At 35.4% G+C, this 20933-nt stretch overlaps 1 protein-coding gene across 1 annotated transcript; it reads right to left on the reverse strand.

Moving 5' to 3' along the window:
* Positions 1-11120: 11120 nt before the first annotated feature.
* Positions 11121-14154, reverse strand: LOC107877090. Its single transcript, XM_016723844.2, has 2 exons — positions 13379-14154; positions 11121-11499 (listed from the first exon to the last, which is right to left on the reverse strand). Exons 1-2 carry the CDS (start codon positions 13514-13516, stop codon positions 11317-11319), a joined length of 321 nt encoding a protein of 106 aa, XP_016579330.1. The 5' UTR covers positions 13517-14154; the 3' UTR covers positions 11121-11316.
* Positions 14155-20933: the final 6779 nt, after the last annotated feature.

Below are 20933 nucleotides of genomic sequence, written 5' to 3' on the forward strand. Positions count from 1 at the left end.
GGTTAAACATCAAGAAGTACTCCTTAACATTCATAGAGCCCTGCCTCAAGTTCATAAACTCCTCAATCTTTGCTTCCTTCATATCCAGCAGGAAGAACTTGTCCAAGAAGGCATCTTGGAATACATTCCAAGTCATTGAAGCAACATCCTCACCTCTACCCTTCCTCCCCGATACAACCCAGTCATAAGCTATGTCCTTCAACTTGTAAGATGCCAAATCAACACATTCTTCCTTAGAAACATGCATCACTTGCGTGATCTTTCTCAACTCCTCAAGGTACAACTATGCGTTCTCACCTACCTTAGAACTATAAAACTCTGGCGGATTCATCAACATAAAATCACGAATCCTAGCCACGGATATATCACCTCCCTACTGATTAGCAACTACGGCTTGGTTATTGTCCTGAACATTAGCGGTGACTGCTTGGGCTATCACCTGAAAGGCCAACCAAAACTCAGTATGAGACACCATCTTATTTAAAGGATCAATAGGCTGGGGTTGCTCATTATCATTTTTGCGGGCATTCGCACTTCAAAGAGGCATTTTCTGGAATAGAAGAGCACGGATTATTAGATGAGAAAGACAACTACAGGCATAATAGAATCTGAAAGAAAGAAACAACTTTTTGCTAAAATATCTTGTAGCCTCTTGCACATAGATATGGTGCGCTACACACCGATGGACAAGACTCTACTCAACGTGGCTTGTCAGACTCCCTAGGACTCCTATAAAATCTTAGGCTCTGATACCAAGTTTGTAACGACCTGAAATTGCCTCCCAGGACGTCACACGGTGCTTAAGGCTACAAGTAGCCCCAAGCTAACCCTTTGATCCTGTTTCTACTAATAACACTCATTTCAAGATAAAATAATTCAAACACTAGCATAGTCATATCATATGAAAGAAAATACAAAGCAAATGCTAAGTCCAAATGACCAAGCAATATTGGAAACCTCAACTAGGTCTGAATATAGGTCCTCAAGTCATGAGGACTTATATTGGGATAGGTCCCCAACTGACTTAAAATGAACTGGAAATAACAACATATTCTCTTAAAATATGGAAATGTCTGAATATAGGTCCCCAAGCCATGAGGACTCACCACTGTAGGAATGTAGATAAAACTACTCAAAAATCACTGATGAGGTTGGGACTGAGCACCTGAACCTACATTATAAGACAATGTAGCACATAGACGTATATATGGATCAACACTTGAGAATATACTAAGTATGTTGGGGTGCATGCATTTATATAAAACAACATCAATACTCTTTAATCAAATTATGCATTTAATAAGTAATGACTCACATGGATTGAATAGGTATAAAATGCAAAGCTCATGAATCATGTAAAATCGAACATGTAGCACAATCTCGTGAGTCATTATACTTTTAGCTTTGAAATTTGTACTCATCTCTTATTCTCATTACTCAAGGTTAAATGAAACTTTAAGCAATACTTTCAACTCATGCATATGTATCATGGAGAGTAAAATGTCTTTAATGCTCAAGAACTCATAACTCTTTTGAACACAAATACTTGGAATTCTGAATCAAATAAATTTGGAATATACTTGAAGGCATTTCATTCACTTTAGGAAAATATCTCATTTCAAGCTTTAGGGAAAAATACTCATATCAAGGGAAAGTATTTTAGTTTTAAAGGAAAATATCTTATCTCAAAGCTTTAGTTTTAATGGAGATTCTCTTAACCGACTTAAATCATGCGAGCTACATAGAGTCCAACTTTTTTTCCTCCTAAGAAAGATACCTCACATTGGGGTGAGGGGTTATACTCTTTCCAAGGAGTATAACCTCAACTCAGTGATCACTTATCTTGGCCTTGGGCCCAATATCTTGGCCTTAGGGCCAATAATCATCTCTTCCTTAGGCCCAACCTACGATGGCACGTAGTTCTGGGGTAAGAAATTATGGTAACATACCCAACTCGGTGCTAACTACTGCTCCCTTTAGTTTATCTTGCTCATCTCATGAAAATACACTTTATAATAATCTCAAGGTTCAATAAGAACCCAATAATCAAATCTGTAATCTCATGTAGAAGAGTGGATTTCAAAACTCAATGACCATTAGGTCAAAACATTTCTAAATAATCTCAAAATACTCAAATCATGGGTGTTTATAGCACAATAGTTCGTAAAATCTCAAGTCTCAAGTAGGGCTTAATAATCCATGATTAAATCTCAAGTTAAAACTCATCAAAAGCATAATAGATAGCATATAGATTCATAACTCATGTAGAAATCCGGAAATTTCAGCAATTTGTCTTTAAATCTCAACATACTCATATACTTCAATGTTTCAAACATTTCAACTATTAACTTCTCAAGGATTAAAAATCATGGGGTATAGACCCAGCTGCAATTTCTCAAGAAAATATGTAAATATTGTGCCATTAGACTCTTAATTCAAGGCAAACATCTAAAGCTTGCAACCAATAACAATGGGTGAAAAGCCCCAATTTAAATTCGTGTAAAACCTCATAAATTGCAGCGAATTGTAGTTTAAATAAGACTTTGGGCACAAGGGTGAAAGGATTACCTTTGCTCAAAACCCCACATATCTTGAATTAGAAGCTTTGGATGAACTATTACTTTTGGAACTCTATTCGTACTCTTCAATGAGGGTTCTTGAAGCCATTAACTTGGGAACCTTGAATCTTGACTCAATTTAGAAAATCTATGGTGGATTTTTGAGATTCTTGGAAGAGGTTTGGATACTTAAGGTTCTTCTTGAGAGAAAACTTTAGAAAAACATCCTAGAATGCTGGTAAATGACTTTAATTTGGTGTTTGCACGGTTTAAGAGGCTTAGAAAAAGTCCAAAGTGCCTCTTTTAACTTCTGTACGATGCTCTAAAAATTAATATGGGAACCCGATTTTATAGGCCACCACGATGCGCCACTATCGCGGTGGCTCACTGGAAATTGAGAAATGGGAATCTAGGAGTCATAACGACGCAGAGCCATCACGTTGTCCCACTAGTTGGGACCTGGAACTTCAACAAGACGCATCACAATCGCGCTAGGCTACTAGAAATTAACTATTGAGAAATTGGGATCCTTCGCGATGCATCACTATCACGGAGTTCCACCGGAATTTGACAATTGTGAAATAGACCCTCTCGGCGACGTGCCAAACACTAAAATGACGTTGTTTTACGACTAGGACTTAAATTAGCCATAACTTTTTACCCGGGTATTGGATTTGGGCGAATCTTATATCGACGGAAAGCTTATCAAATTTCACATGTGATAAAAAATATAAAATTAGGCAAATTCTATATGGTTAACATGATAATCACTTAGGAAGTCACTTCTTAATCTTTTTGGTTTAGAGTCACGCCTCATATGGCATACCCTAAGGCTCATTCTACGAGTATTTTTTAGGGTGTTATGGTCATCAAAGAAGACCTTAAGAAATTCATTCACCACCAAGATGGAATGTCATGAAGGACCCTCCGAGTTAGAATCTTTAACCCTAGCCAGAACATAGAGACATTCCTTGGAGATTAATCTCCGAGCTCAAAGATATGATATGAACGTTTCCTTAGGAGCTAGGTAACCACCCTCACATTCAATAACTGGCTCAATAGGAAATTTAAAGATGACCTTATGGGTCTAATAATCTAAAGATGCATAGCACGAGTGTAACTAATCCATATGCAATATCACATCGAAATAAACTATGTCTAACTCAAACAGATCCACCAAAGTCTCCCGACTATCCATAGATACCACACAACCCCTATAGACTCTCCTGTAAACCACAGAGTTACCCATCTTGGTAGAAACAGAAAAAGAGTCCAAAATACACTCAAAACTGAAACCAAAATGCACAACCACTAATAGGGTCATATAAGAGAGACTAGACCCCAGATCAAGTAAATAGTATAAATCACTGGAAAAGAGTTTCAATATTCTAGTAATGACATCAGGTGATACCTAAGATTCCTGATGAGTTATGAGAGTATAGAGTCAGTTTTGACCAGTGTCGGAGCCAGATGGTGCATCCTTTAGTTCTAGAGCTAACTAAGATGCAATAGGAACCTTGGTTGCCCAAGAAGAAACCTTACCAATAAGGCAGTTTCTAATTATGTGCCTTAGCTGACAGCAGTTGAAGCATTTGTCCTTTCTTTCATTACAGTTTACCTGACGCAATCGACCATAAAATCTATTAAGAGGATAAGATGGAGCTAATTGGGCCCCACTAGACTGAGATTGGGCACTTCGTGACCTATAATTATCATCGCCATGAAAATGCATATAACCTGCTGACTTTGGATAGGGAGAACTAGACGATGAATAGGACCCCGAGTTGCCCCACTTCTTTTTGGGCCACTTTTCACCATCCCTGCCACTCAACTACTGGCCACCACCATGCTTTGAAAATCTAAACTTTTTGCTCTGTCTCTGCCCTATTTCATTTTGCTTCTTCTTCTCTTCCTCAACCTGATGCATTAACACAACCAACCAGGATATGTCCATGTCCTTATTCAACAAGGTAGCCTTGCTCTCAAAATTCAAGTCTCGAAACAACGTAGAAGCAAACTTCCTTATTCTAGCCCTCATGCTAGAAACCAACTCTGAAGAATACAACGATAATTGGTGAAACTTCAAGGCATACTCCTTGACTAACATCTTTCCTATCTTTAGGTTAACGAACTCTTTTGTTTTCTCCTCCCTCAACTGTTGAGAAATAAGTTGTCCAAAAAAGAACTAGAGAAATTATCCCATAGGGATTACTCAGCATCGTCGTCCCTAGACTGTTCCCATTCCTCATACCATTGATATACTAAACCTTTTAGCCGATAGGAAGCAAATTCAACACACTCTATATTCGTAGCATGCATAATATAGAATATCTTCTCCATATCATTAACAAAAACCTTAAGGATCCCCCCAACCTTAACACAAGTGAACACAAAAGGGTTCAACCTCATAAATTGGTCAACCTATGTGGCCTCAAAAGTTGGAGTAATAGAAAAAACACGTAGAGACTGAGAAGCTACCAAGTGCACCAACATATGAATAGATTAATGAAACGCAACATTCGTCACCTTAGCCTGAAGAGCTGAGAACACTGGAGGGGACCAGTGGAACTCTAGGAGCGCAATCAGGAACTGGACTCCTAGACCGGGTTTGGAGCCCATAAGTAGGATAGGTCCCATCAATATTATCCTCGAGTGGGATATAAGAGTTTATATGATCTCCATATCATCGAGGTGGCATGATATGAAAAGAAAACAAGAGGTAATTAGAGAAGATTTTAGGACCTTAGACTCAATAACACAAAAATAGAACACCAGAAAGAGAAATATTCTTGAATGCCTTGTAGCATATACCTTATAAGTGTGACACACTACACACCCTTAAAAGTGATTCTACATAACACGGCTTAAGAGACTCTAAATTAACCATAAACCTAGGGTTCTGATACTAATCTAACATAACCCAAACCAGGGACTAGTTGCATCGGGTATCTCAAGACCAACTGGACCGGAGATCATCCCCAATACCCCACTGTTAACCACCTTAAATCCCATGTTGTATGAATTACAAACATATAATAAGATAAAAAAATAATAATATAAGGACATTAGATGAAGTCTATAATCGTAACCAAACATTCGACTAATATCAATCATAATGGCAATAGTAATACCAAGGCTAACACTAGTACCAACACCACCCATGCTCATAGTAGTTTGACAAAGCCTCTATCAAAATCAAAGAATATGCAGCTGAGACATACGCCTGGCCATAGCTAAAACTAAAACCAAAGAAATAATAATAATGAAAAGAAGTCCATAGCATGAAATGGAGTCTTTCGAAGTATGGAAGCTGCTTCAATCTTACTCAAAGTTGTCCTTGAATCAAAGTCATTGAGAAGGAATGGTAGTATGTCCGGTTCCTGTATTGCGTGGGGATACAACACTCGAAGACTATTAGAGAAGTGAACTCTACCATATATCTCAGGAAAAAAAATAAAGTAATTCCATCATTCAAAACCAACTCAAATAACCATATGCAATCACATATATACATATCTATTATGTCTGGTTAGGAAAGAAGTTTTTTCAGGCATTTAATCCTTAACCTGGAATTTGTAGCTTGGCTATCCTAAAACAACTCGGGGCTATATGGGTTCAGCTCCCCCCGCTAAAAGGGCCTCAATGCATGTTAGCCGCACAACCACAGAAAAAAACCTGAGATAAAAAGTATATCTACAAAATATAAAGAGTGACATCATGCACACGGTCACCAAGACCACCCTCACATCGGCTAATGTGAGTTTCCAGTGTCAATCCCCCCCAAACCTCCACCTTCCATGGCTTTGCTACTCAAACCCCTATAAGGCCATATTAAATCATTTTCAAATTCCCAACCATTTATCAAGGAGCATTTTCATTAGGCATTAACCATTGGTATTGTCATCCCAAAAATTAGAGCTTGCAAGTCTATTACCTTATTCCATATAAACCATTAAACCAAATTGGACTCTATATGGTTAACACGATACTCACTTAGGAAGTCACTTCTCAATCTTTTAGGGCAAGAATCATGCCTCATTTGATATTCCCTAAGGCTCATTCTACGAGAGAATTTTTGGGGTATTACAGTCATCAATGAAGACCTCAAGAAATTCATTAACCCTCCGAGTTAGAATCTTTAACCCTAGCCAGAACATAGAGACATCCCTTGGAGATTAATCTCCGAGCTCTAAGATATGATATGAAACTTTCCTTAAGAGATAGGTAACTACCCTCCCATTTAATAACTGGCTCATTAGGGAATTTAAAGATGACCTTATGGGTCTAACAATCTAAAGATGCATAACACAAGTGTAACTAATCGATACCCAATATGACATCGAAATCAACCATGTCAAACTCAAATAGATCCACCAAAGTCTTCCGACTATCCATAGATACCACATAAACCCTATAGACTCTTCTGGCAACCATAGAGTCACCCACCTCGGTAGAAACAGAAAAAGGGTCTAAAATACACTCAAAACTGAAACCAAAATGCACAGCCACAAATAGGGTAACATAAGAGAGAGTAGACTCCAGATCAAGTAAATAGTACACATCACGAGTTATGAGAGCATAGAGTCGGTTTTGACCAGTGTCGAAGCTAGATGGTGCACCCTTTGGTGCCAGAGCTGACGAAAAGGCAACAGGAACCTTGGTTACCCAAGAAGCAACCTTACCAATAGGATAGTTTCTAATTATGTGCCCTAGCTGACAACATTTGAAGCACTTGTCCTTTTTTTTTTTATCATAGTTTCCCTGATTCAATCGACCATAAAATCTATAAAAAGTATAGAATGGAGCTAATTGGGCCCTACTAGACTAAGATTGGGCACTTTGTGCCCTATAATTATCATCCCCATGAAAATGCATATAACCTGATGACTTTGGGTAGGGAGCACTAGACATTGAATAGGACCCCTAGTTGCCTCACTTCTTTTTGGGACACTTTCTACTATCCCGGCCACTCAACTACTAGCCACCACCATGCTTTGAAAATCTTAACTTTTTTCATTATCTCTCCCCCATTTCATTTTGCTTCTTCTTCTCTTCTTCAACCTAATGCATTAACACAACCAACCTAGAGATGTCCATGTCCTTATTCAACAAGGTAGATTGTCTCTCACAATTCAAGTCTCAAGACAACTTATAAGCAAACTTCCTTATTCTAGATCTCATGCTAGAAACCAACTCTAAAGCATACGGCGATAGCTGGTGAAATATTAAGGCATACACCTTGACTGACATCTTGCCCTGCTTCAGGTTAACGAACTCTTTTGTCTTCTCCTCCCTTAACTCTTGAGAAATAAGTAGTCCAAAAAAGAACTAGAGAAATTATCCCATAGGGATGACTCAGCATTGTTGCCCCTAGACTATTTCTATTCCTATTACCATTGGTATACTACACCTTTCAGTTGATAGGGATCAAATTCAACACACCCCATATTCGTAGTATGCATAACATAGAATATCTTCTCCATATCATTAACAAAACCTTAAGGATCCCCCGAACCTTAACAAAAGTGAACAAAAAAGGGTTTAACCTCATAAAATGGCCAACCCATGTGGCCTTAAAAAATGGAGTAATAGAAAAAACACGTTGAGACTGAGAAACTACCAAGTGCACCAACATATGAATAGACTAATGAAACTCAGCATTCGTTACCTCAGCCTGAAGAGTTGAGAAGGCTGGAGGGGACCGGTGTAACTCTAGAAGGGCAATCAAGAACTTGACTCCTAGATCGGGTCTGGACCCCATAAGTAGGATGAGTCCTACCAATGTGTCCTTAAGAGGGAAAGAGGAGTTTTCATAAGCTCTATATCATCATGGTGGAATATTATGAAAATCAAACAAGAGGAAATTATAAAAGATTTTAGGACCTTAGACTCAATAGCCCAAAAATAGAACACAATAAAGAGAAATATTCCTAAATCCCTTGTAGCCTATACCTTATGAGTATGGCATACTACACACCCTTAAATGTGATTCTACTTGACACGGCTTTATGAACTCTAAATTGATCATGAACGTAGGGTTCTGATACTAATCTGACACAACCCAAACCAAGGAGTAGTTGCATCGGCTATCTTAAGTCCAACCAGGACTGGAGATCACCCCCAATACCCTACTATTAACCACCCTAAATCCCATATTGTATGAATTCCAAACATATAATAAGATAAAATAATAATAATTTAAGGACACTAGATGAAGTCTATAACCTAACCAAACATCCGACCAATATCAATCCTAATGGCAATAGCAATACCAAGGCTAACACTAATACCGACACCACTCATGCCCATAGTAGTTTGACAAAGCCTCTATCCAGAATTAAAGAATATCCGGCCGATACATGCCCCTGACCATAGCCAAAACAAAAACAAAAGAAATAATAATAATGAAAAGAATTCCACAGCATGAAATGGAGTCTTCCGGAGTATGGAAGCTCACCTCTTTAATCATACTCAAAGTTGTCCCCGAATCAAAATCACTAAGAAGGAATGGTAGTATGGCCGGTTCCTGCATTGCGTGGGTATACAACACTCAAAGATGATTAGCAGAGTGAACGCTACCATATATCTCAGGAAGAAAAATAAAGTAATTCCATCATTCAACAAATCAAATAACCATATGCAATCACATATATACATATATATTATGTCGAGGTAGGAAACAAGGTTTTTCATGCATTTAATCCTTAACTGGGATTTGTAGCTTGGCCATCCTAAAACCACCCGGGGCTATATGGGTTCATCTCTCCTTGCTAAAATGGCCTCAATACATGTTAGCTGCACAACCAGAGAAAAGAACCTGAGATGAAAAGTACATCTACAAAATATAAAGTGTGACACCATGCACATGGTCACTAAGACCACCCTCATATCAGCAAATGTGAGTTTTCAGTGTCGATTCCCCCCCCCCCCCTCCTGACCTCTACCTTCCATGGATTTACCACTCAAACCCCTTTAAGGCCATATTAAATCATTTACAAATTTCCAACCATTTATCAAGGAGCATTTTCATTAGGCATTAACCATTGGTATCATCATCCCAAAAATCGGAGCTTGCAAGTCTATTACCTTATGCCATATAACCATTAAACCAACTTAGACTCTATCATTTCCAATTAATCAAAACCATTTATAATCAATCCATAGACACCAAGGCCTTTCCAAAACTATATGAAACCAACCAAAACCAATTCATGTTCCATTTATCATTTATACAATGAAAGATTTCAAGAACAATCAAACTACATGACAAAAATCATTCTCATTGATAATTCCACAAATAGGTTGAGGGCATGCTATTACCAAAGCCAAAATCATCAAGTTTGGGGCTCAACTATGACCCTTTCATTAAATCACCTTTCCCATGCACCCACATGTGTAAAAATATAATTAAAACACGCACAATCATAATTTTAACATAGAAAATAATATTCAATAATATGCATTCAAATCCCTCAAGCTTGATTTCAAAAGCACTATTAATAATTCATGAACAGTGCTTTAAGCATGCATTTTTAGTAAATTAACAATGAGAGAAGAGTCACATGCCTGAATTACAAAGATTCATGGAGAGAAATTGATCTTTAAGCCCTTAGATGACAACTTTGGAGAAACCCTAAAAAAAATTCTTGAGAGGATTTCTGAGAGAGTAAACAGGATGTTTAATCTTATAACGTGTAGAGTGATTAACCACGAAGTGTTCTAGGGACGTGGGATCATAAGGGTTTTGAGTGAAAAATATCCAAAGTTCCCCCCGTTAAAATTCTAAAAAGACCACGGGTGGCTACGAGTCGACCTCCATGCCTCATGACAATAATATACAACTCATACCCTTGAGTCATCACCAAGTCAGTGAGTTGGACACCTACACACTGTCCACCATATGACTTCTTGACACCATATGTGAACTGACCATTCAAATCGTATGGTCTAGTTGTATCCAAGACAGAACCCAAGGGATTAAACTCTGGACAACACGACTCAACCCTACCACTCATAACCTATCCTCATGGCTCTTAGTGAGTTAGTCGTACTCAGAGTCAACTCAAGTCACTAAGTTTTTGATTTGATTAAGGATCGTCTCAATGACTTATCACCACCCTTAACGACTCATACCACCAAATTGTAATCATAACAGAACCCCAACCACCATTCACTAGACACCTAATGATTTGGTTCAGCTGACCCATACTCATACTATACGACTTGTATGGTTAAGTTGTCAACAGGACAGTGAGCTCATAGCTTAGGAAATTTTAAAAGGCCAAAACCTAGCGTGTTTCACCTAGCATGGGTATGGGCAATCTAGTCATCACACTAAAATAAAGGTATCATTTGATGGAAATTTCTAACACGTCAGCGCTTTAAAATGATAATAAGAAAAAACATAAGAACAACAATGTCTCACTATAATATCAAGTGAGATCTAAAAAGATAGAATATTTGTAACTTCATCTCTACCTCTTAAAGATAGAGAAGTTGCTTCTGATAGACCCGTAACTATAATAAGAAAAAGCACAAGGCCAAAAAATTGCATATGTTTGCTTGCATGTCCTTCAGCATGTTGGATAATTGTATTGTACTTTCAAAAGCAATACCGATGTTCACAACAAGAATTATGATATTTCAAAATTTCTGATTTAAAATACACCAGTAACATTGTCTATAAAGAAAGTATTAAGATAGCCATAGTCATATTTCAATGAGACGAATACCCACTAACTTCATATAGTAGACAACACTAGTTTTTACCATCATCTGTAAATTTTGCTCCATCACTGACTTCAGATTCATTAACATCACAGTCTTTATTACTAGCTATAGATTCATCGACATCACAACCACCATCACTTGCTTCAGATTGGTAGCCATCAGTAGTGCCTTCACTAGCTTCAGATTGGTGTCCATCAACAAATTTCAGAACCTAATAATGAAAAAAAGTTCAAATAAATAAAAGTAATAACCAAAAGTGAAAGATTTTTTTACTATTAGCACAATATAATTTAATACACTACAAGATAATTGACTAATGGTCCCATTAAAATCTATTACGGGATTTTTTTTTTATTTTAAAAATTACATGACGTAGTTCAAGTCACAAATGTGTAACTTGCCTAGACATCATTATCATTTTTTAAGGTGTTGTCACTCCAAACAAGAAAAAGGAGAAATGTGTTCAGCTCCAATGTAAAAGTAGCATTTCATATGTTTCACTAAATTATGATTTCTTTGGAATTTAGGGAGAATAATTATAATTATTTTATAATACAATTAAAAATATAATATATAATTTGTACTTGAAAAATTAATATTCAATTTTTATCTATTGATATAGTGGGCAGAGACGGAGCCGTAAGCCGCCTTATGTCTAGGCAGAAAAAATTATATTATTTATACATGATTAAAATTATTTTCTATGTATATAGATGAAAAAACTAGTTCCAACTATTTTAGTAGGAACCTAGTGCTTCTCAGATTTTCATTTGAGTGTTCAAGGGATTGCACAATCAATTTTCTGTAGAAAATCTCCTATCTCTCAAGGAGTAACAACAACAACTCAAATCCACTAAGTTATAATACAATTTTATGATTACATCTCAATAATCAAAAACTAAACTTGAACCACTAGACTCAACCAGTTAATTACAACTATTTCAACTCACAAAAAAAAACTCTCCAAGAAGTCAAACCTATTTCATGTTACAAAAACTTCTCCATTACAAACTTCAACAACTATAACTAATACTAGACTATAAGTAATTAGCAAGACTTCATAACTAAGACTCCAAAAACAAAAAAGTAGAAATCTAACTGCAAAAGTTGAGTACTGACCCAAAATAAAATAATCAATTACTAGTTACGAAAATTACTTGTTTGTTTGTCAGCAAAACTAAAAAAAATAACAAGAATCAAGAACATTAGGGCTTAAGAGGAAGGGGAGAAGGGTTGGGATTAGAAAAGAGAGACATTAGCTTCTAGAAATTCCCAGTAGGCAATTTGTAGCTTGATTATATCATTCTTGAGAAGACACACTTGAGATTAAGTATTGGACAAACACTCTTTCAAGCCAGAATTTTCTCTTTTTAGCAAGCTTCCAAGTCCAAGCTCATCTAAGATATGGAGTTAGAGCTCTTCTTCCGAATAGGTTTCTCTTTCAAATACTCATAGTCTTTCAAGATGGAAATAGTAATCCTATTACTTTTGGTAGTTGATAGACCTTTTTCAAAGGGTACTTTAAAGCTTTTAAATTCAATAGATAAAAGAAAGTCATAAGTAAATCCATAAGGGCCTATCTTAGGTATAGTGACCCTCTATATGTTTTTGATCATCACGACTGAAAATTTTACTTTTTAATTCATTTCTAGAGCATTCATGATCACAAGATATCTAAAAGTAGCTTCATACCATTTCCCTCCCCTAGACAGAATATCTTTGTTCGCTATCCCAAGTAGCAGCTTGAGACAAGGAGTTATCTCTCCTTCATTCACTTTTCAAAGCTTCCTTTTCTCATTTTCTAGAGTAAATTTTCTAGCTAAAAAACACCCCTCATTAATTTTCAAAACATCTTTCTCCAATAATTCAGTATAGAATTCCAAATATTCTTCCTAACTTAATAGGATCACGTACAATCTCCATACCTCCAGCACTAGAACTATTCTCCCATTTATCCAAAAATGTAAAATTTTCATAAAATTCCACAATTTTTTTTCATAAAAAATAGGTTTTTCTACTTGAAACAAATGTTTCCATCCTTAAAACCTCATTTTTTAAGAAGTTGTAAGATAAAAAGGATTTTCAAGTACCTCTTCATCAAAAGGTTTTCCCCTTAGCATTAGTTGAGTGGAGTAGTACCCAATAGGGCCAAGTCTCAAGAACTTTTCATAGTTCTTATAGATTTTTTCCTTGTTAATTGGGACATCTTCATTTTTCCTAGCTTCCATCTTCTCATCATATTCTTCTAATCAGCTAGTTCACCATCATTGCTTATTTTGTTCTTTCCTCAGACCACGCTAGCTCTTTTTTCTTCTGTATCCTCTTTTACTTTAGGAGTCCATTTTCTTGTGTTAGGGATTCTAGGAAGCTATAAAGATGGATTATTCGACACTGATTTTATTTTAGGCTCGTGGGTAGTCTTAATTATTTGAGTAACTTTTTTCTTATAGCCAAGAATAGTGGTTGTGATGAGTGGAATATATTTGGGATTAACAACAATATCCTATCACTATTTATATTTTTCTCCTTAAAAGATGACTCTTTAGTCCTGTGGAGATGAGGGTTCTCGAGAAGAGTTAAGGGAAGGAACTCGGAGAAGATGATCTAGGTAGAACAAATAGAAGGGAGGGTGATAAAGATAATGGACGTAGCTCCCCTTGAGTAGGTTCACCAATGGAGAAATACTTATCTTCAAAACAATCCACTAGAAAGTGGAACTGATATTCAGATGTTTTTGAGGAAGAAGGATTTGGAGAAGCCATTAGAGTTGGTATGAGAGAGTTTGAGAGTTTTGAGAATTTTTATTTCATGAAGATGGAGAGTTTCGAGAGAAAGAGGAAACAATCAGAGAGATTGCAATGGTTGAAGTGATGGTTGTCATTTTTTGAAAAGAAGGAGTAATTGTTAAAACATTTCCTTTTTGATTTTATTCGCTTAGGATTTTAGCTTATTTAAGTGTGGGACAGAGCTCAAATCACAAATCAACAATTTTTTCTTTGCAATATTTTTAGTTGTTGACGATTTTATAAAGAAAGTGCATACCTGACTTAAGGACCTAATCCTCATAACCTTTTTCTTATTTTGTGAATAAATTTTCATGTTCTGCTAAACCGATTTTCTCAAATTTCAAGGATTAATCCTTCATGAAATGGATGTAAACTTTGAAGGAACATAATCTAGGTTAGTTGTACCATTTTTCTCTTAAGAATATTATTTTATAGCTCAACTTTATATTTTGACATTTAATGGAAAGATGCAATCTAGCTTGTGCTAAGGATAATTTATCCCAAGGGACAACCAATCACTTCTCAAAGTATTTTCTTCCAATATCCTTGGTGAATATGTCATTAATTTGTTCATCAGTTTCAAAGGGCACCATCTCAATCAACCCCTCCTTTACATAATCTGTAACAAAGTGATGCCTCACATCAATTTTTTTATCCTTTTATTATAAATTGGGTTCTTTGAAATGTTAGCAGCAGTTGTATTGTCATATAGAATAGTCATACATCCAAGATTGATTTTAGAATCACAGAGCTATTTTTTTATCCACATTAATTGATAGAAATAAAATGCAACAACCACATGTTCAGCTTCATCAATGCTACATAGTTTTATTTCTTTGTTACCCAATAAACAAGACAAGGCTCTAAAAAGTGTGTCATACCATACGTGTTTTTTCTATGCACCAAATATCTAGCATAGTCAGCATTAGTGTAACGAAAAAGTTCATAGACATTTTTAGATTGATACGAAAGGACCAAACTTAGAGTACCTTTGAGGTATCTCAAAATCTTTTTTACATACTTCAAGTGAGATTTCATAGGACATGATAGAAATTTGGTACACAGACCTATACTATACATAATGTTAGGCTTACTAGTAGTGAGATACAAGGATCCTATCATTGCTCTTTACTTGATCTCAATAATGAATACACTTGCCTCATCCTTGTCCAACTTTATGCTTGTGGCAATTGAAGTACTATTTGTCTTGGCTCCATCTATCCCAAACTCTTTTAGTAGTTCTAGATGTATTTTTGATGATGTATAAATGTCACATTTTTTGGTATATTTTATCTTTATCTCTAATAAAAAGGTCAATTCATCCATCATGTTTATCTAAAATTCACTACTCATTGAAGAGGAAATTCTTTGCAGAGTTCATTGTTAGTAGCTTCAAAGTTTATGTCATCCATATAAATATGAACAATAAGAAGATTAGATCCTTCTATTTTTATGAATAATACATTGTTAATTCTTTTCTTATTATATGTATACTATAACAGAAAAGTAGACTACCTATCATACCGTGCTATTGGATCTTGCTTTAGTCTATACAAGGCTTTGTCAAGTATATACACATGATTGGGAAATTCAAAACTTTAAAAACTAGGTAGTTGATTTACATAGACTTCTTTCATTATATACCAATTCATAAAGGCACTCTTCCCATTTATTTGAAATAATTCGAGTAACATATGAGAAACAAAAGCAATTAGCATTCTTATTGCTTTTATTCTCACAACTGAAGTAAAGGTTTCATCATAGTCAATTCTTTGTTCTTGAAATACCCCTGCATAACCAGTCTAGCTTTGTTTCTTATTACAACTTCTTAATTATCATGCTTTTTTTTGAACATGCATCTAGTTCCAATAAATTTCTATTAGCAGGTATTTGAGCTAAGTGCCATATCATGCTGTTTTCAAACTAAATCAATTCTTCTTGAATGGAAACAATCAAATCAGCATCCAATAGTGCTTTCTTGACATTCTTAGGTTCTATCAGTGACAAGTTAGCTGAGTAGGTACACATGTTTTTCAACATATTATTGGTTTGCATTTCTGACACTAAATGAGATATGATGCTTTTAATTATATGTAAGCTCTTATGTGTCTAGTTTCTTCCAACAGTGAGTTGAGCATAACTTCACCCTAAGGATAGCACTTTCTCCTGATTCCTAGTATTTTCTTTGATAGTTGAAGTAGATTCCTTATTATCTTTTTCATATTTTGAGTTGTGAGCTATTCAAACCCTTTATTATCTTCACTTGTACAACTTTCCTATTATTTAAAGTTTTTCTCATCAAATATAACATGAATGTTGTCTTCACACATTCACTCCTATTATTAAGAACTTTAAATGCCTTACTCTTTGCGGAATATCTCAACAAAATTCCCTCATCACTTCTTACATAAAACTTAGCACCATGACCGGACCTTATTCCTACCACTTAGTGTCCAGCTTCTTTTGAACTAACTTGTTGATTATTGAGAAGTTTGTATGTACCAATCTTTTGTGTCATAATAGTGAGCAATTAGTCAAGTCACTAACATTGGTTAGCTCAGATTCTAAAAGATCCATAATGTCAGCCTTGTAAACATTCTTATGTCTTCTTTCTTTGAGCACGACCTTTCACCAGTGGAGTTTGTTATAGGGCAATCAACAGTAGTGAACACCACACTATTTTCTTTATCACATATCAATGATATTCTTATCATGATTTATTTCAAACCAAGCACATAGTAAACATTCTCAATAGCATGAGTAGCAGATTTTCCTAACTTTACATAACTATTTATCTAGCTTTACCATTTCCATAGGCAATATTTCCACCTTGATAGTCTATAAGATAGAAAGTTTTCTTTGTTTTCAGTCTATAAGAGAGAAAGTTTTCCTTGTATCCAGTTATATGACTAGATCAAACATTGTCAAGGTGTAGACTTGGGTATCCAGATTAACTTAAGTCCCCTTTTGTAAGTGAAAGGATGAATTAAGTCTCTTTTAGCCTTATAAAGGAGATTTCTCTTAAATAATAAGATTTTTTTATTCATTATTTTTGAGTCAATTTATACACCTCATATTTCATCTTTTTGCTCTTAAAAATTAGGGTCATTGATTCTCACAAGCCATACAAATCATGTTCATAGACTGATGCAATACTTAGGTATGAATCCTAAGCCATGTTTGAACATGGATTTACCATTTTGAATGTTATTTAGAAAGGTTAAGGATTTTGTCCATTTTATATTATGTTTGAATTTCATTTTGGCTTTGCTTAATTCTTTTATATAATGGCATTTTCTCAGATAATTTAGAAAGGTTGATAGTTAGTCTGTTTATATCATCTTCCAAGTTTAGATAAATAAAAATTGGTTTGGTTCTTTTCTTTCTCTGAGAATTCTTTGGGTGAGTTCTTAAGCGATGCATTATCTTCCTCACATATTCTAATCTTAGAGAAGAATAATTAGTCATTAGGCTTTTTTATCAAAACATGCAAAGTGATATTCATCAATGAGAACAATAGTGAGAGACTTAAGTTTATTCTTAGAGTATTTATAAAGATTCAGCTTAATATTAGAAAAACATACCTTAGTCCGCTCTTGTTCCTCCTCATTGTCAGACTCAGGGCCAACCATAAGTAAAAGAATTGCTTAAGTGGAGTCCTTAATTTTAGGCTCCTCTTCAACGTCACTCCTAGTTAGAAGGGCCAAAGTATCTCCCTTTTATGCTTCCATCATGGAAAACAAGGATTGATTATTAGGATCATCTTCAACAGATTCACAATACCCTTCTCCCATTACAACAAGTGACTTTTGAATATATATATCAGCTTATTAAGAGGCCATCTTTCTATGAGAAGGGATGGTAAATTGCTTTTCTAGTCTCTAGGCTTTTCTATGGCAACTCTCTTTGGTTCTATTCCTAGGGGATATAATTTAATGATGTTTTCAAGACTTGTAATTTGTAACATGCTTGAGCTTCCTTTTCTTAGACTTTAGAAGATTTTCTTTGTAAATTTTAACCTTTCTTGAACATTTTTTGAAAAATATTCTCGTGATTAGAGCCATGTTCTTTATCTCATAATCAATAGTCTCAGTGGACTTGAGAGATATTGTTTTATCATTTCTTTTAGTTTTATCATTTAATTTAGTCCTTATATACTTTTTTATTCTTTTTAGGTCATAGGGGTGAGAGTTCCAATAGTTTAACCATCTCCAAAGTATCTAGTTATCTAACTTTTGTGATGACTTCTACCTTACTTTTACAAGATTTACACATCATATTGAAGGTTTTTCTAATTGATTTTCTAGTGGGAATAAGTGCACCCAGGTAATAAGTTTTTGTAACGCCCTGATTTTCTATAACCGGTGTGCCACACGATGCTCATGATCCCGAAGAACCACAAGCTAGCCCTCTAATGATATCTGTACCTGAGCACTACATAATATAATATTATATAATAAGTGTAGAAAACTGATGAAAACTTTCCATAAGGTTCAAAACGTCTAAAATACTCAAAATCAAAAATTGAATACTGAAACTTCTGTCGAAAAAGCCTCCAACTATCTGATCTATGAAGTTGATGGGACACGCCCCTAACTAACTCCGTCTACTGAAAATAAATTGAGTCTAATGCAATAATAAGATAAGGATCATCCTCAAATGAAGAGGACTCACTGCTACGTCTATTGCTACTGAATGGAACTGAGTTGCTAAGGGTGCTCTGGATCTCATGCTTCTAAACCTATGGTGTAAAGTAAAACACCATAGCACAAATACATCAGTACGTGGAAATATACTGAGTATGCAAGATGAGGTAAGACTAAATGCAAGGGCTTATGCAAGAACAATTACTTAACTGAATAACTGAAATGATCGTGACACTAAATACTGAGACTTGGATACTACTTTACTAATGTCTGAACTTACTACTAATACTAAAATACTGAATAACTGAATCTTTTGATATTGATTACTGGGTACTGAGGCTGAGATCATTCTTATCTAGTGGATAACTTCTGAATCTAACGATAATGAGAGTACTTAAGTAAATATGAGATCAGTCCTACCTAGCGGGTAATCTCTAAACTTAATGATAATGAAATGATTTTAACTTAGTCTGAGATCAGTCCTATCTAACGGGCGATCTCAAAAACATACTGATAATAAGATTGATTGACTAACTCTGAGATTAGTCCTGTCTAGTGGGTGATCTCTGAATCTGTTGATATGTTAAGGGTTGACTGTATCTAAGAATCCTGAATCTGTACTACTGAGTTGAGCTCTTTAACTGAGATTGATTTTGACACTGAGACTATGGGAAGTATTCATCTAACTGACATGCCCCTTCTAGCTAAGTTGGGATCCAACCTGTAACCCCAATTAGAAGGGTGTTAGTACCGTGCCACAGGTAAAGACAACTTTATAGAGTTAGTCCTATCTAGCGGGTGACACCTAGGATCAGTCCTATCTTACGGGTGACCCCTGAGTATGTCAGTCCTATATATCGGGTGACATCTCATACCTAAGCTGGCTACGTAGTTATAGAACTTAGGAATTTGTCCTAGGGATCTCAGTCCTATCTAACGGGTGATCCCCCATCCCTAGGTTCGTTCAGTGCTAACTCCTATTCCTAACTTAAAGACTCTGAACTGATACTTTTTCTTAAACTGTACTAGACTGAGCTGAATCTTTTACTGATCGCTCTGATTAACTAAGCTAACCTGAGTCTACTTGATTTCAAAGACTGACGGAATATTACTAGAATTCAAGGTCTGATGAATACTACTGAGTTTTGATTTGAATACTTGATTTCTATTGAGGCCTAAATGGGATACTTTAATAATACTAAGATCTGAGCTCAGTACTGAGCTGAAGTGGGAGTTCTAATGATATTGAAATTATCTTGAATTTTTCCTAAGATCTATGACTAACTGAATTCTACTAATCATAGCATGACTGAGATAACCATGAGACTGAGTCGGCTCTAGACAAGCATTTAAATTTTGGGTATAAATACCCCCAGGACTCGATGACATAAAGCTAAAACATAACCATATTTGAATAATTAAGACCATAAACTTTCATTCGCCATTAGAATCATTAAAACATCTCTTCAAGCACTTGGAAATCACAAACCTGTAATGGTATAGGGAATCATTCTATTGGCTCATACTTCAATCAATAAGGTCTTGGATCAAACACTTATCATGCATTAAAGAGCACATAATTAGGGGATTTCATGCTAACATGTCAGAATTCATTCACTAAGGCTTTTCAACAAACACTTAGAATGCATGGGCTTATACCTAATTGGGATTTCTTGTCAACATGTTATAATGGCTCTAATTTCTTCACATAAACATTTTATCAAACATTGGGGGAGCATGCTTTGTTTATCCAACAATTTCTACATCTAATTATCATAAATACATCATTCAACATGCATCTTGAAGCGGATTTTTCATGAACATCATATAATTATCACATACTAGGATCAAAGCTTAGAACTTTGTATCTAAATCACGAGTTAAAACTCAACAACACATAAGCATGATCTTCAATACACATAAATCATAAAATCTCATAAAAATATAAACTTTACAATATTGAAAGGGATTGTTAAACTTCTTGGGTGAAAGGAACCCAAGAATTAACATCTGCATACCTTACTATATGATTCTTGAAAAATTAACGGAGGAATCTTGATGATTAGGAACCCCAGCTCTTTTTCTTGAACAATTTTGAGAGAAAACTAATATTTTTGGGTTAAATAAGGTCATATCCCATGTTAATGGACTTATATAGGGGTGGGAAATTGACCAAATTACCCTTGAGAGAACGGAGGTGAAATTCTAAAAAT

Source organism: Capsicum annuum, chromosome 3 (assembly GCF_002878395.1).
Source record: "Capsicum annuum cultivar UCD-10X-F1 chromosome 3, UCD10Xv1.1, whole genome shotgun sequence".
Classification (NCBI taxonomy): domain Eukaryota; kingdom Viridiplantae; phylum Streptophyta; class Magnoliopsida; order Solanales; family Solanaceae; genus Capsicum; species Capsicum annuum.

Coding starts and splice junctions, on each gene's coding strand:
- LOC107877090 (XM_016723844.2), bottom strand. CDS start 13,516: ATGGAAGCTAGGAAAAATGAAGATGTCCCAATTAACAAGGAAAAAATC. Junction 11,500..13,378: donor GAAAACCTTTTGATGAAGAG/GTACTTGAAAAT, acceptor TTTCATTATTAG/GTTCTGAAATTTGTTGATGG.